At 38.3% G+C, this 24,595-nt stretch overlaps 2 protein-coding genes and 1 long non-coding RNA gene across 4 annotated transcripts; 2 read left to right on the forward strand and 1 right to left on the reverse strand.

Annotated features, from left to right (window-relative positions):
- Positions 1-1,277: 1,277 nt before the first annotated feature.
- zhx3a (zinc fingers and homeoboxes 3a) lies at positions 1,278-18,133 on the reverse strand. 2 transcript variants are annotated; one of them, XM_059537149.1, is made up of 3 exons: positions 17,905-18,133; positions 2,954-6,054; positions 1,278-2,456 (listed from the first exon to the last, which is right to left on the reverse strand). In XM_059537149.1, the coding sequence occupies exons 2-3, from the start codon at positions 5,890-5,892 to the stop codon at positions 2,423-2,425; spliced, it is 2,973 nt and encodes a 990-aa protein (XP_059393132.1). In that variant the 5' UTR covers positions 5,893-6,054; positions 17,905-18,133; the 3' UTR covers positions 1,278-2,422. The 2 variants fall into 2 exon arrangements, with proteins under 2 accessions (XP_059393132.1, XP_059393131.1); XM_059537148.1 differs by lacking the exon at positions 17,905-18,133 and adding an exon at positions 11,871-12,163.
- LOC132126102 (uncharacterized) lies at positions 10,999-14,882 on the forward strand. The gene is made up of 3 exons (XR_009427360.1): positions 10,999-11,584; positions 14,343-14,420; positions 14,505-14,882. It is a non-coding gene; the product is annotated as an uncharacterized LOC132126102 (long non-coding RNA).
- On the forward strand, positions 18,095-23,122 carry fam83d (family with sequence similarity 83 member D). Its single transcript, XM_059537151.1, has 4 exons — positions 18,095-18,690; positions 20,302-20,469; positions 21,175-21,299; positions 21,669-23,122. The coding sequence occupies exons 1-4, from the start codon at positions 18,217-18,219 to the stop codon at positions 22,576-22,578; spliced, it is 1,677 nt and encodes a 558-aa protein (XP_059393134.1). The 5' UTR covers positions 18,095-18,216; the 3' UTR covers positions 22,579-23,122.
- Positions 23,123-24,595: the final 1,473 nt, after the last annotated feature.

Here is a 24,595-nt window from a genome sequence, read left to right on the forward strand (position 1 = left end):
CTATAGCTACTGTATTAAGCTACAACTTGCTTTGTGGATCATTTCATTTTTAGTTTTGCTGTATTTTTAGCCCTCCTGTATTAATAATGAATTCTATATTTTAATAGAAGATTTAAAAAAAAAAAAATCTAAGAATTAAAGTACACCCATACGCCTTTTTAGAAGAAATGTGTACACCTGGTGTGATTTTTTTTTTTATGGGAAATGTGACCATGAAAAGCTGTGTGTTTGAGTGAGCGTTACATGAACTGTTCACTTTTAAACTGGAGTTCTTCTGTAAACTATGTCCAGACCACAAAGTAGGATGCTTGGATGAGCTGCAGGGGACTACATCTTCAACTATATTTCCTTAAACATGCAGAATGTGAATTTTATTTTTTGTTACAGCATCTATATCAGGGTTTTGTTTCCAGTGTAAATGTGAACCAATTTCTTTTCTTTTTTTTTTGTGCCCCTGTTCTTGTCTCCAGTATCCTACAGATTGTGTCGTCTTGGCTCTGAGTCTCCATCTGGATTTAACTTAATGTGTAATGACTGTTTCCATAAGATAAAAAAAAGAAACTCTTGTATCTGTTACTTGAATATATCATTATTAGGATGTATTATTTTAGGGTATGGCAAAAGGGTTTTTATTTCTGAAGGGTGTGAGGGGAAATCAACATCGCCAAAAACAAAGTCTGTGTTATGATTTTTTTTTTTTTTTTCTTTTGCTCAATTGTAGGTTATTAAAAATAAAACCCTACAGCCTAACCTGCATGTTGTGTTTTTAAAGCTAAGTCCAAATGTCTTATTTCATCTTCCACAAGCCATAACGGGTGAAATTTTGCAAGAACTTGATGCTTTAAGGTGCGTTACACTTAAAATATTGGGTTGAAGAACTTCCTGTGTTCCCAGAACCATGTGAAATGAGCACCGAGTCTTGCTTTGAGAACAGGCCTCAGGAAGAACTCAGAAGGGGAGCGTAAAAAGACCCTGCTTGTTTGTCTTGGAAGAATGGCCTGTATGATGTATTAGCCAAGCTGTAGTCTTAGGCAAGGTTTCGTTCCTTTTGAAAAGTGCACCCGGGACCTCTCTGTGACTCTTGCGCTCAGGAAGATATTCTAATCATTTATTCTCTCAAGATGGTTTTCTTCTGCTCCCTTATTTACGTGACAGTATGTTGACCGTTTGCATGTGCATCGTTTTGGCCCAAGAAAGCTGTTGGAATTTTCTTTAGAATTGGTCTCTGCCAAGTTGGGTATATCTTTCAATGGCATGAAATGCATTCAAGACGCCAGTTCTTAAATTTGACATTCTCCATTTATTACCAAAAGATTTGTAATGTGAAGAAAGGAAAACACTCCAGTGCACTGTGTTCTTGACAGACCTGCACAATGGGAACTGATGGGAAGGTAATACTGTAAGTCCAGATAGTATCTTTAATGTGTTAACTTTTAAAGGAGAAACCACATTGGATACAAATGCAAATAATAAGGGATGAAAAGCACCTGTTATTCACTTTGGATGGTCTAAACTTAGCAGCATATAAATGATGCATAATATGTGTGTGTGTATATATATATATATATATATATATATATATATATATATATATATCGTAGCCCAACTCAAAAATGGAATATCAGGTTAGCAGAGCACTTGAGCTGACTGTCTGTGAGAACTGTAATACCTCTCGGATTGTAAGCACGTCGTTTTAAACTTTCTCCAACATAAATTAACAGGTTTTTTTCTTTTTTTTAAAGATTTCACATATAATAGTCTTGTTAATGCTTATATATATATATATATATATAAAAAAAAACACCTCCGAAGATATAGCAGCAGTTCTGTTGGGATTTCAAATCCCCAATTTATACACACATCAATACAGTTGCTGAAAAGCTTGTTTGTGCAGCCAGTCATAGAAATAGAATGGTGACGTTTAAGGCAATGTCTGGCCAATTTATTGTGTGTGCAGACAGACACCACTAAAGCAAGTTATAGTGCATGATTTGTTGCTAACTGCTCAATGTTGTGTGAAAAAAATAAGCCATGAATAACTTATATGATTTGGACATGAAGGGAAAACGGGTTTGAATATCCCAACGACTATCATAAAACCCAAGGCATTGCAGAAGTGCTGATTATCTGACATTTTACAAAGCATCACAATATCTAACTGACATTCCTAACGTCCAGTACACCCTCAATAGTGCAGTTTCAAGCATATACATCATAGTTTCCTACACAGAATTTACTTAAATCAAATCAGACCTACATTTGTAGCGGCTATTCTCTGGATCGGGCCACCTTTCGATAACTCAAGTCTACTGACCATCACAAATGTGTTACAATCTCATCGGCTGTCATATTGAAAGAAAATGTAATGTAATGTTCAGGATGAATACAGGATCCTCGGCCTCTTCGCCAGGCAGAGAAGTCCTTAAACTTTCAGAAGCTCTCCTCTCAGACAGTCCCTGTTGGAGAGAAAAAGATGTGTAAGACCAGCCCAAACACAACGAACAGCATCGCACAATGAACTCCACAAGAGACCCGAGAGTCCGGCACTTTGCTACACACAATTTTCATCATTTATTCACGTTAAGACACACTTTGAGTAAATCTATAATTCATTAGCTCTGCCTTCACTAATGCCAAAAATAGCCTTTTAATAAAGCACATAATCATGTACATGGCAGTGACTAATCAAAAATAAATTGATCAAAAAGCCAAATGTTGTTAATATGCACATAATTTAATTCACGTTTCCCAATTAAACTAATTTTAAAATTTGTGCTACTTTGATTACCTTAAACACTGTTATGTGATGTGACAATCCAAGAGTAGTAGACAGCAATTGAAGACTCAACAAGTCAACTTCTACAAAAACTACAATGCGTCTCTTGGGAAGACACTTAAAATTAGCTGTTTTTATTGTTTTCAAATAAACTGATCAATGGTCTACAGCCATTACCTTGACTGACTGTCTTGCGCTTGATGCCCCCTCAAACTCTGGTTGCCCATTGGTTGCTGATGCTCCTCATCTTTTATCTCCCAGTAGTCTTGTTCTCCTGTAGTTGGTTTGTCTAAATCCATCATAGCCTCCTTTGATTTTTTCTTTATTGGCAGCATAGGAGTTTCAGAGTCTAGACTCTGAAAAATAATTTTCCGCTCTGGGCGTAGATCGCTTTTAACTTGCTCTGTTTCAAGCCCCACAAGGTTATCTGGCTGATGTGGTTCAGTGTTACTTATATCAGATATACCCTCCTCAGCCTCCTCCGGTGCATGCCGGTAGCTTTCGTGCCATTCTGAAGACTGCTTTTTATGGCTGGGACCCCCATCATTGATCAAGTTCTCCAACGGCTTGCTGATTAGCTGCTTGCTGTTGGTCTTGTACAAACTCTCTTCTTTGTTCAACGCTATTACGTTTATCTTCATAGGGCTCACATTCAGCTCTTCATGATAGTCACTGTTGCTTTCCCATTGGTCCTCTTCCTGTATGTATTGTCGTAAAAGTGGCATGCCTTGTTTAGCCTGGTTAGTGTTATCTTTTGTGAAGGTATGTAGTGTGTTAAGTAGGTTGCTATGCTCATTCTTGTCAGCCTTGTAAAACGTATTTGTAATTCCGCTGTGCTGTTCAGAAACCTTTCCTTCATTTTCTTTTTGCGCTATTTTTCTGTGCAGTCTTTCTCTATCAAAATGTGATTGCTTAAAGTCTTTGTCTAAGGCAGGTAAGTGCTTGGGGTCATGTTCCTTGTAGTGGACAGCAGTAAAGTCTGTGGACTGGACCTGAGGTGCTCCCAGCAGGGTTTTTGGAGAATGTTTCTCCTGAGGAGCAGAAGTGGATGGAGAGGAGTGTTGACTCGTTTCCTCCTGAAGACATGAACTTGCTGAGGGGCTAGACTGAAGGGAGCTCTGGGGCATGTTATTAAATGTTCCTCCCACAGCAGACTGGGAGTCTGTCAAAGAACGTATGTGGTATGGTGAACCTTGGGGTGCAAGAAACTGCTTTTGTTCTGGGAATGAGTTATGAATAATGTTTTGCTTCAAAGTCACTGGTTGCTCTGGTAATACCTTGCCCTTTCCAAGGTATGGATCCAGGAGACTTCCAGACTGTGGGACCAGGATATGGGTAAGGGGTGGTATAAATTCTTCAGCTTGTATGTTGCTGCTGCTACAAATGACACTAGTGTCAGCGTTGCTTTTGCTGGTGTGGTCTAAGATGTATCCCTCCCTTTTAGTGCAAATAGTACTGTGGCTGGTGCTTTTATAAGTGCTTCCATTGTTATATTTGCTGGTGGTGGCAAAGCTGCTGTTGCTGTTTTCTTTCGCTTTGCTGGATGCCTTCTGTTGGCCATAAATGGAAGTTGGACTGACGTTAGATTTGCTGGTGCAATTTGCGTTCCTGTCATTGATATGACAGTCAATTTTCCTGACTATGTTCGTCAGAGTCATAATGCTGCCCTCACTGTAACTGCTATTTTGACTTTTGGGAATGCCAGGCAAGCAGCTAACGCCAGTCTTTATGGACGAGCTGCAGCCAGTTTCACCTTTTCCAGTGTGTCCATGATTGCTAACGCTGCCTCCTCTGCCTACAATATTGCAGTTCTCAGCTGTCAAACAAGATAATTCTTTTCCAGTTTCCTTAGTGATGACAGCATGATGGATATTTACCACTGGCTGCTGCTGATGCTTAAGGGATGTGGCCTGGGTCACACTAGGATGGCTGACTATGACCCCCCCTTTCCAACCCATTACACTTCCCTTTGATATCTGCGGTATATAGTTAGAACTCAAAGAGTTGGACTGAACAGAAACACAGTGCTGGGAAATGGGGTTATGCATCTGGTGGCGTGACGTTTTCGGTGTGACTTGGAATACAGTGTTGAACATCTTTCTACGTGTGTCCTCTATCTCCTCAGGAGACCAGCTGATCCCTTGCTTCAGCCTTTGGGCCGTGAACCAGAGCTTGATCTGCTCCTCTGGGAAGCCAGAGACCACCGTCAAGTAACAGAGCTCTGCTTTGGTAGGGTAAGGGAACTTACCAAAAGACGTCTTAAGAAAACTGCTTAAATCCATGGTTGGATCATAGGTGGGGATGCTACTTAGAGGGATCATGACCTTTGGAAGATCAGTGTTCAAATCAGGTGATGACGGATTAGAGTTCCACAGAGGACCACAGTTATGCATCCCTAGTATCCCAAGTGTGTTCGGGATTTTATGGACCGGAGAGGCATTAATGCCACCGATGATATGTGGTGATTTCGTTAGGGGTAAGGTCCTTACTGAAGTGCCATTGGTTACAGTTGCAGGCTTGTCGCTGCTAGGCTCAGCCTGGTGTACTTCAACAGTATGGGAGACAACAATTTTTTTGTGCCCCCCTTTGGTCATTTTCATTATGGGTGTCTTGGTAATGGAGATTCCGGATTCACTTAAATCCTCTTCTGTAAACAGGGTTTGCGCCACTGTGATAGCCCCATCTCGTTTGGTTACCTGCAAAGAAACTCTCTTATGTGCTGAATGGAGTTCAGGGTGTGATTTTGCATTATGTAAAGCAAGGCCTTCAAACTTCACAGCTGAAACCTTGCAAGGCAGGCAGTAGAAGTTTGGTTGAGCATGAAAGTCCATGTGACAGTTGTCCATATGGTGAAGAAACAGGTTCAAGTCTCCGGACTTAAAGCAGCACAGAGGGCAGCTATATGTTCCCCTTTCCCAGCATGAAGTCTTCGGTTCGGCTTTTGAGAAATCATGGAATCGTTGTGTATCCTCATCTTTTGAAGAAATACTAAGGATGCTGTCTTCGGGTATTGTGGGCAGGAGCTCAGGTAAGCATCCTAGGATGATGTCCTCCCGCATGTGCTTGCTTTTTGATGGAATCATACAGGGAATGGTGGATTTCCTCTTGCTGGCCATAGTATAGGATTGTGCAGATGAATGAAGTGTTAGAAACAAATACTGGAATTGTATGGAGTTGAGGTGTCATCAGCCAGCCGTGACGAACCAGAAACTGGTGAAATTTTCAGCTATCAGGACTTCCCATTGTAAAAGAGAGTGAAATAACAACTCCCTGTGAACCTAAGGAGAGAAAACATGACATTTTGATATAAAACGCTGTGATACAAAAAAAAAATGAATGTCAGCATGGGATATGCATTAAAAAAATGTTTCTAAAAGAGAGACAGTTATTGAAATGCTCTGACCAACCACTGTTTAATGTTTATTATAATCAAAACACTAATATGAAGGTAAAATTCTATTTACCTTTTCCTAGTAGAGCTAAATACAGTTCACCATTAAGAGCAGAAACATTGGTGGTACTGATGCGCTGAAATAAAATCTCTTTTTTTATGAGCAACTAAAATAAACGAAATGTGCTTGTAAGAAGATTTCATTATAAGAGACCTAAATAAACAGATAGCAAGATACAAGTTCTTTGTTATAAATATACTCCAAAAATGTTTGTTTCCAAAAATGTAATTGTTTGTATTCCTACACAGCACATCAAACCCAGTTCTCTGTGACTTCTACATGTTCACACACACAAACACACACACACACTTTCTAAATCTTTTTCTTTTTGCTGCACTTCTCCACACACTACACTTCACTTCAGTCAATAAGGGAGCATTTCAGGATAAAGTTCATGCTTGGTTCACATTTATTAAATACAATAAATCTTTAAAAAAATATGTTGTAATAATTTTTACATCTACCATATGTAGTCGACTTTGCATGTTTGAAACAAACTATATGATGAATTAATTAGTGTAAACTTATATATATATATATATATATATATATATATATATATATATATATATATATATATATATAAATATTATATAATGGCACTAGAAAAAATTTGTGAAAGAATGTGTTGTCTCCATCAGCAGAGCACATAAATTAGTTCATCTTGTCAGAGCAGTTTCAATATTTCAGCTAAATACTAGCTGGTGGTGAATAAATCTAGTAATATAATACTTGTTTTTCCATGCATTATGCATCTGCAAATGATTCTAATTAAACCACCCAAGACTTCTGTTTAGTGTTTAGCTCTAAATTTCCTTGACCTTCTCTTTCATCAGACTACAAATACATTTTGAGTAAAAACAATGTGGTGTCCATGTGTATATATTTTTTTCAGTATCGCCAGCTGTCTTGAAAAAAAAAGAAGGATAAAACCATTCAGAAGTAAAAACACTGCCTAAAATACACAGTGCTCTCAGACATGGCCATGACGTACTCTTTTGCAACTGACTCTTTTATTTCTCATGACGGCTGCCTTCCTGCCAGAAAAATAAATAAATAAAAATAAAACTAGGTCACCAGCATCTTATGCTGTAATCCTGGTTCCCTGCATCCAGGCATGGGCATTTACTGTATGTTGAGCCTGCCTACAAGTCCACAACACTCAGATTTCATCAATAGATGTTAACCCCTGACATGAATCAGGGGTTATTGAAAATGTGCCAGACATCTCAGAGTAGAAACTATACAAAAAGTTGCTTAATAATATTAACATTGCTCATAAATGTGTGTATAAAATCTTTGGTCTGAATAGAAAAAAAAATCTATCTTTGTTATTGAAATGTGAGTTTTATTTTTGTTACAAAGTTATTGAGTTCAAGCGGAGTTAAAATCTTGTGGAGTGCGTCTGAATGAATGAGGGCACCTACTATTCTCTCAGATGGTAACAAAAATCTGCTCTCCAGATTCTTCTAATATAAACCATAAGATGCTAGTTAACCACAACAGACATGCTAATATCTAGATGACTCCACCACCCAAAATTTGAACCACTAGCTTGATTAGCACCGGACAAGCAGGAGATGGTTCAAAAATGTTATATAAAAAAAACAGGTCACTCGTCAAAGAATGGGATGCTTTATCTGGCGACCGAGACGTGCGATTAGACACAGGACAAGAGGTTTCCAGACAGTGAGCTATTGAAAAGGGAACTCAGAAAGAGAGGCCTCGTGTTTCAGCACCGGGGTGAACCAGTCTCACACAAAACAGTCTATCCTGCTACTGTGTGCCTAAGCTTTAGCAGAGAAACCGGAGGCCTTTTTATCCAGGCAACCTGTGGAGTCAAGGCATGCAGTACATTTGGTTGAAAATTAGCACAACAACGCTGACCTACATTTACGTCTTTGAGCAGCTCGAAACTAAAATATTACATCATGTTACGTGTTACACATTTAATAAGGCTGGCTCTGCCTGAACATTTGAGATAGTGATGCACAGTATTAAATGCAGTGTGAGGCCAAAGGCCTGGCAATGCGGGCCTTACATAATAAAAGATCCTCTCTCATTATTGATTAAAGGCCGAAGCATCCCAAACTGGATGTCCTTTATTACATGGGACCACGCTGAATGAGCCTGCAAAGATATCAATAGATTCTCAGCATGAAAATCTTTCATAAGGCCGCTGAAATAAAATCTCTGTTTTCTGCGCAGCAACAAAATGTGCTCAGAAACAAATTTTCATGATAAGGGGTCTAAAATAAACAGATTGTTATAAACAAACGCATTTTTTTAAGCTGCGAGTATGTTTGTATTCTTACATGCCGCATTGTACCCACTTCTCTTTTATTTGATCATATGCTCACACACACACCCTCCTGAATCCTCTTCTTTTTTGGTGTACTCCTCCACACTTCAGGCAGTGCGGGAGAATTATAGGATAAAGTTCATCTGCGGTTCACATTTTTCCTACTGTTCCGCTTTAACAATTATGTAAATATCTTGCATTGACTGTTAATCTAAGTGTCCACCATATGAAGTAAACTCATTGCTGCGTTTATATCCTAACATCCCACTTCAAACTCAGTGAAAAAAAATTGGCAACAGATAAAGTGTGCAGATTAAATCTCTCAGACTTCTCTGAATTTTCGTGAGCTTGCCTTTCATTTGACTATAAATACATTTCGGATTAAGACAATGTGGTGTCCATGTGTATATATATTTTTTTCCACTGGTCCCAGCTGTCTTTTAAATAAAGGAGGAAACCATTCAGGAAAAAAAAAACACTGAAATAATGGGCTAAAATACACAGTGCTCCCAGACATGATCATGACGTCCTCTTTATTTCTCAGACTGGATCTGCTTTATTACACGAGGCTTATATGAATAAGCCTATAGGGATATCGGTTGGTTTTAACATGACCATCTTTCATAAGCGCCGCATGAATGAGACTTTTGTTTAACGCCAAGAAGCCATAACAAAGGTCAGTGCACACATGCTATAATAATTATATTTCTATAAATACAAGAAAAAAGGAGGTCAGCGTATGAAGTTGCCGTGTCCATTTTTCTTCATTTTACACAATGGCGCTCCCATTTACAAGGGAAATATGACACTAAGCGGAAACCATATGCAGTGCCCTCAATGCTTGCATGCCATTGAAATATTTCCCGAATGTGTGTGCCAGTATGTAAGATGGGCATGTGACTACATGCCATCATTGTACGGCACTGTTTGCGAGCTATATCAGTGACGGCGTCAAACACGTCCACATTAATTATGTAGAGACCGAAGCACCGCTGAGGCATCCTACAGTTCACCTTCATTATAGGATGTGACTCATTAGCAAAATGCCACCAACATAGGCATTTGTAGCATCAGCTATTCCTGGACGGCCCCTGGTTATGTTTAAATCCAGTCAATGAACCTTATGCGAGTACTACAGAAAGCTCGGTGCCCTCAGAAGTGCCCGCTTTGCCCCCCTTACCTCGGTGACTGCTGCACGGACTCTTGGGAGGCCAGTCTGCGCTGCCATTCATGTGTTAACATTGCCATAGCAACCCCTCTCCTTTCCCTTTCCTTGCCCACAACACACAGAGGGGACTAAATCCTCTATTCTTCACCAAAAAAAACACACACTTGGGGGACATTTTTCGCAGCCCTCCAACCCAAAGGAGATAAAACTCCAAACATTTTATTTGACTGTGCTATTTGTTTATGCCAATATACAAATTGGAAACAAATGAGAATCCAACCCTTTTTCCGCCCCGTAATCATGGCAGATTTTTTTTTTTTATGAAAAGAGCACCCCAGAATTTTACAAAAGGCGCTATTTGCGTTTTTAGAATTACTTCGCCAGTCTTGCGACATAAAAAATCTGCAATTAAAAGCACGGAAAAGATTTAGAAATTTGCACGAGAAAGAAAGAAAGTTCTTTGCAAATAAGGGAGAAATACTCATTGATGCGATGTGCTGAGTTTGATCACCGGTGCGACACTCATTAGTTACAAAAAAGAAAGATGGCGGAGCACCATGAATTGTACTGAGTCAAGTGCCAGGTCTCGGTGAATGCCAGGCTCCTCCATACAAAACCGATCTGGAGCAGCTGAAATACTTATATGGCCGACAAGCCGCCGTTAAGCCAAAAGTTTGTCTCGAAAAGCACTTAAGGTTAATACAGGCTTTTCAGGGAGGTTTTGGGGATATACTCCTATTGTTGAGCTCATTTCTGTCTGTTACTCCATGACATTCATCCACTCTTTAGATTTACAAATTTAATAAGGTAATGTGAGATATCACAGAAGGGCATTTTTGTTATTACATGCACAGTGAGCTTTTCATTATAAATAATTTAATCATTTTGACTGCTTTTATAGCACGGATAGAGGACATAGAGCCTCCGCAATTATAATTCTGCTTAGAAATCCAGCTGGCATTAGGCAGACAATTCTCCTCTCTTAATTCAAGGAATATTATAAAAATGCCCAGCTTTTACTAGAAATCAACTTACAATAAAGTGCACACGCAAGCGACTTAACATTTAGTCTTTCATTTTGTCCCGTCACACTGTTCTAATCTGACACAATAATAAAGGGCAAACTGTGCATGTATGTACAAATTGCATTTTCTTTAGTCTGTAGGCACAAATACTTTGGGAAGGTCACGTTCTGAACGCTTTGCTGTCCTAATTGCTTAAACTCAGGATGAAAGGCAATATTGCCTTGCCTTATTACAACACTGCAGACCAGAACACTATTCCCAGTAGAGAACAGACGCTTACCCGAAACACACTGCATGCTAAAGGACCTACAGAAAGCATGCATCCCGACCTTCTAACGCATTTTACCATGTCATTCTGCCTGCTTACTTTTAAAAAGTAGCGTACTTTATCAGAAAGTGAGGTTTACTGTAGAGAGGCTTGAGACAGAGAGTTGAGATATGAAGCACCCTGAGAGCCTGTGATTCTTAATAATGATTTATAATGTGTGGTATCGGAGCCAGGGTTATGATTTGGATTTAAATCCGAGTTGAGTACATTCTGTACCCATTAACAGTTGATAGCGCATGCTTGTCTAGATCTGAACCAGCTTTAAACTATAGGCACCCCCGAAAGGTTCGGGTTCGTCATCGTAAAGATCACTTTTGGAAATCGATTATGCGCCAATATTTACGGGCTCCTCGCCGGCGATCAATCCTAGACTCGGGGTCCCATTTTGACCCCCGTTTGAAGTAGAAATCTGACGCGTGACGCTCCGGGATGAGCAGACTATATTATAGTAACATCACATAGGCACGTTTTAGCGTGCGAATGATCAAACTAGAAGCAGACAAGAACACTGAGTAACAAACTGTAACAAACTGGTAAGTTAACCCTTTCGCTTCGTATTGAGGCACTAGTAACCTCCATCCGGCTAGACGTTTCTCGCGAGTTTGAGTGTGGAGCGCAGTGCAACATTTTGGCTATTACCAAAATTTTTAACTAAGCACTCTCATCTACTGTCGCCATTTTATACATAGAGGCGACTTCACGCGCCGCGTATGAGTGGAATAACAAGGCACGCTTCTCTATACTAAAACTACTTTTGAAGACTAATCGCGTCACCTAAAGAAATCGCTTTCACTTCTTTGAAAAGTCAAAGTTCCCTACCTTTTCGTCGGCTCTGGTGACTGCAAATGGAAATCCGTTATTGATACAGAAATAAATAACATTTAGGTTTCGCTCCGCTCCGGGTCTCGGGGGAACAGGAGGGGCCGAGACCTCTCCTCAGATGAACCCTGTGAACTAACGTGAACCCGTCGGGTCACCGCGATAAGGAGCATCTACTGCTTTATGGCACACTGATTATGTGCCCGGCTGACATGGGCGCTGCTGGAGTGGCGAGAAGGGAAAGAAATGTACGCCAGGCGCTCTCAAATAAGGGCACGTGATTAAAACGCGTCACCCAAACCCAAAATCCTGATCCTACCCCTCTCTGTTCTAGGACGGGCTGAGCAGACACACTGAAGGGAGTGACTCATGCGCAAATGTCTAATATAGCCAGAAATATGGAGCAGCGCTTTCGGTCAGTAGGTCGTATAAGGACGAGGGGGGAAAACAACCATAGTAGACAACCGATCGAGAGCATGTGCCTACTACATACAGGCTACTACACATGTTTCACACCGTGCGGAATCGAAATAGATACGACACGCTGCCCGCAGTGTTACAACAGAGTAAAATAAAATAGAACAGAACACAATAGAATCTCTATATCCACGAGACCAAACTGGAAATTGTTGCGCAACATGCAATTCATATTTATAGAATAGAATAGAATAGAATAGAAACTCCATTGATACTCAACATGCAACGGAATACACATGATCAGAATGGAACCGAATAGAATCTTATTAGCCACACAACCAAATTGAAAATTGTTGCGCAGCATGCTGTACATACTAATACTGAAATAAAGTATAATAGAGTATGATCTCCAGTGCTACACAACCATGGCCAAGGGAAATTAAAGGGATAGTTCACCCAAAAATGAAAATTATGTCATTAATAACTCACTCTCATGTCGTTCCAAACCAGTGAGACCTCCGTTTATCTTTGGAACACAGTTTAAGATATTTTAGATTTAATCCGAGAGCTCTCAGTCCCTCCATTGAAGCTGTGTGTATGGTATACTGTCCATGTCCAGAAAGGTAAGAAAAACATCATCAAAGTAGTCCATGTGACATCAGAGGGTCGGTTAGAATTTTTTGAAGCATCGAAAATACATTTTGGTCCAAAAATAGCAAAAACTACGACTTTATTCAGCATAAAGCATACAGCATACAACTTTATTGTTCTCTTCTATGTCTGTTGTAAGACAGTTCAAAACAAAGCAGTTTGTCATATCCGGTTCGCGAACGAATCATTCGATGTAATGAACGAGTCATTATCTGGCTCGGCTCGGTGTTCATCTTCTGTTCTCTTTTCACAGCAGTTCAGTCAGTGTACTGTTTGAGTACATGAATTACTCCAGGTTATTGGTTTGTTTGAACTCAGAGGAAGTGTCAGCCACATTAAAAAAATTAACAGCTTAAGTCATTTGCGGATTAATGCGTATTGGAGACGCGAACCATTTAAAATGATTCAGTGCGATTTGGTGAACTGTTTCAAAAAGATCTGGTTACATCGAATGATTCGTTCGCGAACCGGATATGACAAACTGCTTTGTTTTGAACTGTCTCACAACAGACACGGAAGAGAAGTTAATGCTGAATAAAGTCGTAGTTTTTGCTATTTTTGGACCAAAATGTATTTTCGATGCTTCAAAAAATTGTAACTGACCCTCTGATGTCACATGGACTACTTAGATCAGTGGTCACCAATCTCGGTCCGCTGTCCTGCAGAGTTTAGCTCCAACCAGCTCCAACACACCTGTTTGAAAGTCAGAGAGATCTTGATAAGCTGGTTCAGGTGTGTTTAATTGGGGTTGGAGCTAAACTCTGCAAGACAGTGGCCCTCCAGGACCGAGATTGGTGATCCCTGACTTAGATGATGTTTTTCTTACCTTTCTGGACATGGACAGTATACCATACACACAGCTTCAATGGAGGGACTGAGAGCTCTCGGACTAAATCTAAAATATCTTAAACTGTGTTCCAAAAATAAATGGAGGTCTTACGGGTTTGGAACAACATGAGGGTAAATTATTAATGACATAATTTTGCAAATTGGGCGAACTAACCCTTTAATATGCAATATGCAACAGAATACAATTATTACTGGTAGCCCTATTATCAATGGGTTAGAATAGAATGGATTATTTTGATGTTGTGCAACATACTGTTAAATACAGATATTATTTTTTATAAGTATAAAAATATATAGCCATTATTATTATTATTATTACAGAATGGGTAGAGACTATTTTGCCACAATTACCAGTTTTATTCCTGTTGTTATCTTTGGATAATAATCACCAGAAATATTTATACATTTTATTACTAATGACGATAAATTTGCAGAGCTGTGCTCAAATGTGTCCTTGGTTCTGCCAGTTTAACCATTAACAGTTTCAGAAACAGTGATTACTACTTCTTTTTGAGAGGGTCATATAAGGTGAAAGTAAATCTGAGATTTCCACAGCCTCCTGTTGTGCTCTCTGAATTGATAACAACCAGTCAACCAGAGTGCAACAATCACCAGCCTGTCTATTATCAACAGGTTGTGTGATACTCATACTCGATACTTGTAGGTGTGATCATAAATACGTTTAATGTTTCAAAGTCTTTACTTTTCTTTTCTTAGGACGTGGTGGAAGACCTGCTATCCAGGGGCTCCCCCTCATGCCACAGTGGCAATTACACCTTCAGACATGCAGCTTTTTTTCTTTTCTTTTTTTTCTTTTTTTTGACAGTACAGGCAGAGATGAATCTGATTGGATAAAGCCCGAAAACACCTACTGTCCATTACGAGATGGTTGCCATGCGGTTTGGGCTTTTATTTCATTAAAGCCTCGGCTCTTTTTTCATGGTGTAAATGTACGATGAACATAGTTTAGCTTTGTAAATATTATACAGAGGAAATTGAGGTTTGATGTCACAGTGACTATATTTCAGTAATAATAAATGTGTTTCTCTTGCAGTGATTTTATTTGGTGGTTTTAAACACCTAGTTCTAAAGTTTAAAGCAGAATATTTTTATGAATTTTGTCCACCAAACTATAATCTCTCTCTCTCTCTCTCTCTCTCTCTCTCTCTCTCTATATATATATATATATATATATTTGCTATAGCTATTGAATAATCACAATACCATATCCACCTTTGTCGAGTACGAGTCAAGACCATGTCCACAAACATCAAGTCCAAGTCCGAGTCCGAGTCCAAAAGGGGCCGAGTTGGACTCAAGTCCGAGTTCTTAAAGGCCGAGTCCGAGTCGAGTCCGCCCGAGTCCATAAAGTAATTAAATGAAAAAAGATTATAAATTGGTATGGTACATTTTTACATTCTATTAATATTTTAACCTTTCAACCCATTAAACCAATGGCAATATAAAAATGTGATAAAAAATACCACTGTTACATCTAGTTATTGCCATTGAACATTTTTATTTTATGTCAACAGAACTAGTTTCCTATCAAAAAAGATTTCAAAGGTTTTATTGTATTACAAGTGCATGAAAATACAAATGAACCTGTTTTATTATTGTATCACACTATATTGTCCTCCAGTTAAAGCTGACATTTCAATTATTTAATGCCTCTCCCCCACATTTGACAGAGGTAAAGTGCAGCCAATGAGGAGATCCTTAATGATGGCATTATGAATTTCTTGTTGTCTTGGAGAACTTGCATCATAAAGTTGCACTGCTTGTTTGGTCAATTCTGGTCTTGCCAATCCTGCAATGCTGAGCTGTGCAGCATCTGTTGGTTGCTGCTGCTGTCTTTGGTACTCGGTTGCATCGGTTTTCAGATCACCAGTACACTGAACCGAAACCCGTACTTTCGGACGCGTCCGATTTGAGAACCGATAAACTGATGATACTGCGCATGCGTGTAATTTTTCACGTTTTTTGTTAAACATCGGAAAATGTGATAAAACAACTATATATATATATATATAGGGATGGGACGATAACCGGTTTTATTGATAACCATGATAAAATGTGCTGAAGGTTAGTAATATTGTTTAAAAATGAATTATCATTAAAACCGTGTTTGATTATCGCGGTTTTAATAACTCACTATTAAATCATGTCCAGCCAGCAACAGTCTGACGCAAGCGCAGCGCACAATGTTTTTTTTGTTTTTTTTCGAGAAGGAATGGCGAAAGTCAGTGACTTTTCTATGCTTTTCTATGCTTCTACACTTTTCATTGTAAGGAAGGAAATGCCACAGAATTTAATCTTTCTTTAAATTAAGTGCATAGAGTTGCTTGTTTTATTAGTTGTTTGTTGATTATTAAATATAAAACTTGCTGAAATGTTTTCAGTGTGAGCATCAACTATTTTTGAACACTTTCATCTCGTTTCAACAAAACCGTGATAATATTGATAATCGTGATAATTTTAGTCACTATAATCGTGATATTAAATTTTCATACCGTCCCATCCCTATATAAATATATATATATTTTTTTTTTTTAACCTATGGTTCTCTAACCATAAATGCTACTGTAATTTGCCCCTGAATAAGCATTTAAAGAGTTTAGTAGAAGCATTTAAATAATCCCGTGAATGCACTTAAAGAATGCAGAATCGAATCGTTATAATCAAATCGAATCGAATTTAATTGTGAATCGAATCGAATCTTTCTAAATTTGCAAAAATCGTTCTTGAATCGAATCGAAAACCTATGAATCGTAATCGAATCGAATCGCTGCCTTGCCAATGATTCACAGCCCTACAGCTGATGATACTGAACTGCAGCATGTGCCGGTTTGAGCGATTCTCGTTTTCGAGTCAAGAATCGGTTGCATCAGTTTTCGGATCATCAGTAAACTGAACTGAAAACCGTTTCTTTCGGACACGTCCGATTCGAGAACCGAGGAGCTGATGATACTGCGCATGCGTGATTCAGCGTGAAGCCGACTGACTCACAGCGCATCTGAACCGAACTGATTCTTTTGGTGATTGATTCTGAACTGATTCTGTGCTAATGTTATGAGAGCGGGTAAACTGAGGGCTTGAATGAAGGGCAATCTGACGAAACGTAAGTTAATTAAATACATCGCAATGGATTATTTATAGTAAGTGGATCATGGTTTCTGCGCTGATGACACCTAATTCACTTTATATCTTCAAGACTTAAATCCTCGTATGCACATTATTGCTGTTACTGTATTTGGGTGTGTTGTTGCAAAACTTAATTGTAAACATTTCATGATTATGAGGTTTTTAACTGACTGAAGTTATGATTAGTGACTTTATATATTTGAATGTTTGATAGACTTGACACCATTACGTCATCGCCAATGACGTCATCGCCAATGCCATTACGTCAAGCGTAAAAGAACCGGTGAACCGTTTTTTTTCAACCGGTTTATTGAATCAAATCGTCCGAAAGAACCAGTTCGCGGAAAAGAATCGAACTTCCCATCACTAATCCACTTTGATATCCAGTGAGTGATGCGTGTGTTTCGTCTGCAAGCATGAGATGATATGCTAATGACAGAAGGGGAGACATTCATTAATTTATCATCTCAATTTTATGCTGGTTTTATTGTTACACATGATGCGGACTCGACTGTACTCGGAATATTTTCCGAGTCCAAAATGTTCAAGTCCGTGTACAAATTCACCCGAGTGCGTGACAAGTCCGAGTTCATTCAAAATTGGACTTGAGTCCGAGTTTGGAACAACATGAGGGTAAGTTATTAATTACATAATTTTGCTATCTGGGTGAACTAACCCTTTAATGTTCAGTTAATACTAATAAAATGTATTTAAAGTTTGTGCCTGTGCATAATATAATACAATGGCTTATTTAATTTTTTACTAGCTTTCTACTGCCATTGCAAATTAGCGATTACGATTAGTATAGTACATTTGTATTAACAACATTAATATTTTTACAAATCATATATATGCAGCACTAACAATCTATGAGTTACTTAAGCAAGAATGGAAGTTTTGGAGGAGGGTTTCTTAGAAATGCCGCCATAATCTAAACTGATTTTATATTGGTGTTTATATGGTGTATTATTACCTGTATTTTATGAGCCCATTTAGTTTCACAACACCACCGTGAGTACTTCACATTCAACAGCACAGGAGAATCATACACGCCGCCTTTGTTTGCCTCCGAATTCAAACTCTTGGCCAATAGGCGCAGGGCAGGTTGTCCAATGGTGTTCTTACTTGACGGACACGTGACGCAACGACTTGACTGGTAACAACGCACCGACCAATGGCCGTCTGGTAGTGGGCTGGACCTCTGAAAATACAGGAGAGGAGACAGCAGGTGTAAATTGTAGTATTCATCTCAGGAAACGTTAGTGCGATTAATAAACTTTCAGTTATGGCGCTTTCCCAGTGTCTTGAAGATTCGCCGGGCTGGCGGACACCGAGGACAGGCCAGGACCTAAACTCGAAAGAGCTTTATAATGAGAGACACCGACTCGCCCTGGAGGAGCTGGTCGCCGGCGGAGTCGAAGCCTTCACGGGATTCATGCAGAGAGAGAGGATCCCTAACTTTCTCTCCGACGACGAGATCAGGCGAATCTCCCGCACTGCTGTAGTGCCCAAATCACTCTCTTTGAACGGAGACGATTCTCATTTGGACCAGTCGGGCACACTGGACTGCTCATCTGTCACTTATTTCCCCGAAGTGTCTGATATCGAGCCTCCAGTTTTAGAGATGGGCTGGCCAGCCTTCACCGCGGGGTCTTTCCGCGGAGTAACACGCGCCGTCGCCTACTTCCAGCCGAGTTATGGAGAGTGCATTTATAGCTGCAAAGAAGCCGCCAGGAAGATGATAAAAAATGCGAAAGAGGTAACGTTATTTCTCAACACCCCCCCCCCCCCATTTTTGTAAAAAATAAAAATAATATATGGTGGTATATATAAAGTGGACACGATGCTGTTAGTTAATTAATCTGTTCATTCCCGTGATGAATTTCACTATGCGTAACGTTACTGTTCTAACTTTACAAAAAATAGTGCCTCAATGACAAGCTCTAACATTTAATCATTACACATATATTAAGTATATTTTTCTGTTACTGGTATTCATTCTTAAATTACTAGTATGTAATCCAAAAGTGACTATTATCTTTTTAAATGGTACTATTCAATATATACTAGTACTTATTCTAAAAGAGACTAACGTTACTTAGTTTCAGTTAGTGACAGAACTACTTCAATGGTTGCACTTTATTTTACAGTACGTGTACTTACATGTACTTATAGTGTACTTACAGTGTATTTATCTAAGAAAGTTCTGGTAATACAAGGTAACTACATGGTCGAGGGTTAGGTTTAGGGGTAGGTTCAGGGTTAGTACCTAGTTATTACATAGTTATTGTAATTACTATAATAAGTACATAGTATGTACATGGGGAATAGGACTGTAAAATAAAGTGCTACCACTTTAATTATCCCAATAGTGACTAGTAACTATTCCTTTGTAACCTGTAACAATTAAATTTACATTTACCAGATTTAATGTAGATTTGGTAGATATATCAACTATTCATTTCCAAAAGGTATGTATTCCAGTTATTGCTGGTTCTTATTTTTAGATGTTTCTAGTAACTGGTTATATATTCCAATTTTTCTAGATCTTTTAAAACAGATATTTATTAAGCAGTTGTATAGCTACTAAAAACGAGTAGCTAATAAATAGCTACTAATGGAATGGAAACAGATGTATGTCTCTGTTGAATTAATTTATAATTAAAAATTGTTTATCAAAAATAGATCAGAATAATTTAGAAGTAATATTTAAATGTCATAACACCTTCATTTAGTTTTTTTTTTTTATTGTCATTAAGTTGGGAAATGAGTTTGCTTTCAGATTTCCCAGTTGAAAATTTTAACAGGATTAAAGTGATATAAAAAACAAAAAAAAACAAGCAACAGCAAAAAAAAAAAGTATAACAATGAATTATGATGATTGTTGTATTAATAAAAAAAAAATCAGCCTTTGGGTTTTTTAGGTGCTGGAAGGGTATGTGTGTGACTTATTCAAAGTAGCACTCTGGATCTTGAATGTGGAATGGTAAGAATGCACTGAAGCGTCTATCACACTGAACTGTTACCTCTTAGGGTCTGAGCCTGGAGGTCCCACAACAGGCTCTTCAGTCCTTCAAATGAAGGGGGGTTTGAGCTGAATGTATTGAGGTTATACCTGCAGGCATCCTGGATCTGTTCCAGCTTGCATGTACTTAAAAACCAAACGTAATAAGAAATCATCTAGGTGGGTAGCCAGCGGCTGTGCAGTCATGACATTCATACCAATGAGCTAGAACGCTTCAGTTCAGATGCTGAAGCTTTAAGATGTTAATTAATTTCCTGTCATGTTTAGCCAAACAATACTCTCTTGCATAAAGAAATGTTTACTGCTGTTAATTTCTCATTAATCAGAAATGATTTTTATCCTTAGGTGATTGCCATTGTGACAGACTCCTTGACAGACCTGGATATCTTCCAAGACCTGCAGGAAGCTTGCACACGCCGCAGAGTTCCTGTGTATATTCTTTTAGACCAGTCTTCTGTTCCCTCATTCATACAGATGTGTAAAAACCTTCGCGTACAGCTGGATGAACTGCTGGTATGAGTTCTTCACACTGTAAAAAAAAACATCTGTAAAATTGTAAAAAAAAAAAACGGCAGCTGTGGTTGCCAGAATTTTAGAGTAAAAAATACAGTAGCAACATCTTAGGTTTTCTGTTTTTTAACTTAAATTTTAGCTGATACGACGTTTATATACCAACCTATTGAAGTACTGAAATCTGTTTTGTACCTTTGTAATACACTGATAACCACCAAATGCAGGTAGTAATGAGAAAGTCTTATGATAAACCAATTAAGCCCATCACAAGCAGTTTTTAAATAATAACATATTTAGAAGGTGCACCTTGTCCTTCACACAAACACTAAACACCATTATGGTAACACACATGAAACTGAAATAATGCAATAAACATTCATTTAACAACATTAGGTGTAACAACCCTAATATACAAAACTGTTAGGAAAAAACGAAGAAGAAACATAGTTATTTCAACAAACAAACATTAAATTTGAAATGTAACGCAGGGAATTCTGTGAATGTCCATTTACGGTTATTCACCGTATATAGTAGGGGAATTTACCGTTAACCATTTAACAGGTTTTTGCTGTAGCATTTTTACAGTATTTTATCGTTGAATTCATGGTCAGTTTTTACATGCTAATATTATTGGTGTTTTTATATTTTATATATTTAGTATTTTTTAATTGCATTTTTAAAATGTGTTTTGTTTTATTTATGAAGCAAATGAAAGTACGAAGCATAACAGGTTCTACATACTACATGAGATCAGGTGCTCGGATCACTGGCAAGGTTCATGAGCGTTTCATGCTGATTGATGGAAACAGAGTGGCTACAGGTTCATATAGGTAATAAAGACCCGTTTTCCACAAGATCTTGAAAGTGAAAACTGTATGACTTTCTTTCTTCTGTGCAACACAGAAGAAGATATTTTGAAAAATGCCTTTTTTGTCGATACAATAAAAGTCAATGGGGTCCAATATTGTTATGGCTTTCAAAGTATGGACAAAAACATTTTTTCAAAATATTTTTTTGTTTTCTATTTTGCATGGGTGTAACCTTTCAGACCAAGTAGAATAATTATATAGAAATTATTTATTTTGACATTAAATGAATCGATTTGAACTTTGCAAATGTCCTACAATCGGTGCAAAATAGTTATGACTTGAGTTCTGCTTATACGTGTCCTATTTATTTTGGAACTTTTTTATCTACAGGTTTAACTGGACGGATGGCAAACTAAACAGCAGCAACCTTATCGAATTATCTGGCCAGATAACTGAGAAATTCGATGAAGAGTTCCGCATCCTCTATGCCCAGTCCCTGCCACTGCCAGCGAATACAAGAGCTCCCTCTAGTGCCAGGAGCAGCGGTTTATATGACCATCTTGTCCTCAAAGCACCTGGAACGCCTCCTTCCTACTTGGCACGAACAACAAAGCCTCAGCCAGAATGTCTGACGAGCACTCCAGCCAGACTTCATACCCCAAAGATCCAACAGATGAATAAAGACACTGAAGATCGAGACAGAAAGAGTAACCCAGTTTCTGATACTTCCACTCTAGGTGAGGACTGGATCGAGCAAGAACTCAGAAAGGAAGCTCTCACCTCGGATGACCCTCCTCGTTTACCGGTAACGAATGTTAATATTCAGACTCAGACAGTCGATGTGAGGATCTCTCCCCCTGTACCTTCCAGCGACATTTCAACACAAACCACCTGCCAAACAGCAGACGTGAGCGTGCAAACATGTGCTGACAACAGCCAGCTTAAATCGAAAACCTCGTCCAGCAGCAACCAGATCTACCCCAATACTTCATCCGCTTGCAACCTACAAGAGGTGGACTGTCACCCACCAGTCTGTCTCGCCCCACAAGAGGTCAACCTGAGGGAATGCTTCCTAAAGATCACCAAAGAGCGACAGCACCACTACAGCTCCATTCGCTCCAAGCTCGACCACGTGGTGACACTGCTTTCTCACAAGAGGGAACTAGTGGACCTCACTAACCTGACGCTGAGGCCCGGCCTGCACAGAGGATGCAAGGGTCAGCAGGAGGGCAGGCAGCTTCAAAGTACACTTGACAATGTGATAATGGGGACTTGGCCCAGGTCGAGATGTCTTCAGTAACATGAACACTGGAGAACAGTGCTGGTGGTGGTCTGCAATTTTTTTTAACAAATCAGAATTAACCAGAAAAATAGTTTGAATGATTTGTATGCAATATTAAAAAGACACATGTGCAAAAATACTGATTTTGTTCTGAACTTGAATTGTACTTATTGTAGTTGATGGGGGAATTATATTCTGTTGTTAGATAAACTAAAAAAGTGATATTTTGAAATCCACTTTGTCTGTATTTGGTTGTCTGTTTCTTTCTGTGTTGTTTAAAGTTGTGGAGTTATGAAAATGACCTCCTTTGTAACACTATTACTTTTATATTCATATATTGAAAAAAAAAAACTACAAAAAACAATAGTCACTCATGATTATGTGTTTGATGTGCCTTGGATGATGTTAGTGAAAGGAATGAATCAAAACGGTTGTACTAAATTGGAAACGTTTGGACTATGCTTGAGGCATTTGAATATTTATTTCACCAAAAATAGTAGGGGGAAAAACAGTTCATTGTTTTATGATTGCCTCATTTTAATAAAACTCTTCATTTGATGAACACTTTGTTGGAGATCTTTGTGGGGATGTGGAATGTAACACTCGTTTATAAAGGCTCACTTAGTATTAAATTTATCTTAAATACAGGAATGTAATGTTTAAATATATATTCTAATATATACCAGTATTTGAAAGTTTGGGGTTAATAATTACTTCATTAAAAATGCATCAGTGACAGTTAAAGACATTTATAATGTAACAAGATTTCTATTTTAAATATGTTTCTATTTTAAAATATTGCATTAGAAAACCTTTAAATGTTTATATTTCACAATATTATAATTTTACTGTATTTTGATCAAATAAATGTAGGATTGGAAAGCACAGCACACTTATTTCAAAACCAATGAAAAATCTTACCAACAATATAAATAGTGTATATTTATGAAACATATAAATATATTTATATAAATACATGTACAGTAAGTAGTTCCTGACTTAAATGTTTGTTAATTGATTGGTGAATTTTGAGTTGCTTCTTCAGAAAATGCTTGATCTGCTCAAGAGCTGCACTAATCATCTGAACGTCTCAAAACTGAGTGTTGCAAATTCTATTGGTTTTATTAAACACGAGGGTGAATTCGGCTAAATCAGGCCATTTGTCTCAGTAAAAAAGAAAAAAAATCCTGACCCAATTCCAAAAAATTTTTTTAAGTAGATTAAAGTTACATAAAATGAATATGTAATGTGTAAGATTCTCTACCATATCTAGGCCACTATTCAAATTTATGAACTCCTTTGTTTAAAGAAAAAAAAAAAAGGTCAGATGTTCTTGTTTCCACCAAATCACTCAAGAAAATGTAAGTAGGCCTACATTCTAAACACTCAACAACCTAATTTAAATAATTGTGCTGGTAATTTATACAACCCGAATTCCGGAAAAGTTGGGACGTTTTTTAAATTTTAATAAAATGAAAACTAAAAGACTTTCAAATCACATGAGCCAATATTTTATTCACAATAGAACATAGATAACATAGCAAATGTTTAAACTGAGAAAGTTTACAATTTTATGCACAAAATGAGCTCATTTCAATTTTGATTTCTGCTACAGGTCTCAAAATAGTTGGGACGGGGCATGTTTACCATGGTGTAGCATCTCCTTTTCTTTTCAAAACAGTTTGAAGACGTCTGGGCATTGAGGCTATGAGTTGCTGGAGTTTTGCTTTTGGAATTTGGTCCCATTCTTGCCTTATATAGATTTCCAGCTGCTGAAGAGTTCGTGGTCGTCTTTGACGTATTTTTCGTTTAATGATGCGCCAAATGTTCTCTATAGGTGAAAGATCTGGACTGCAGGCAGGCTAGGTTAGCACCCGGACTCTTCTACGACGAAGCCATGCTGTTGTTATAGCTGCAGTATGTGGTTTTGCATTGTCCTGCTGAAATAAACAAGGCCTTCCCTGAAATAGACGTTGTTTGGAGGGAAGCATATGTTGCTCTAAAACCTTTATATACCTTTCAGCATTCACAGAGC

This window comes from Carassius carassius, chromosome 44 (genome assembly GCF_963082965.1).
Source record: "Carassius carassius chromosome 44, fCarCar2.1, whole genome shotgun sequence".
In the NCBI taxonomy this organism is placed as follows: Eukaryota; Metazoa; Chordata; class Actinopteri; order Cypriniformes; family Cyprinidae; genus Carassius; species Carassius carassius.

Excerpts from the sequence above, each read along its gene's own strand:
- fam83d (XM_059537151.1), top strand. The coding sequence starts at position 18,217 with ATGGCGCTTTCCCAGTGTCTTGAAGATTCGCCGGGCTGGCGGACACCG. Across the intron at positions 20,470-21,174 it reads TACAGCTGGATGAACTGCTG|CAAATGAAAGTACGAAGCAT; the intron begins GTATGAGTTCTT and ends TTATTTATGAAG. Across the intron at positions 21,300-21,668 it reads GTGGCTACAGGTTCATATAG|GTTTAACTGGACGGATGGCA; the intron begins GTAATAAAGACC and ends TTTTATCTACAG.
- zhx3a (XM_059537149.1), bottom strand. The coding sequence starts at position 5,892 with ATGGCCAGCAAGAGGAAATCCACCATTCCCTGTATGATTCCATCAAAA. Across the intron at positions 2,457-2,953 it reads GCGCAAGACAGTCAGTCAAG|GGACTGTCTGAGAGGAGAGC; the intron begins GTAATGGCTGTA and ends TCTCTCCAACAG.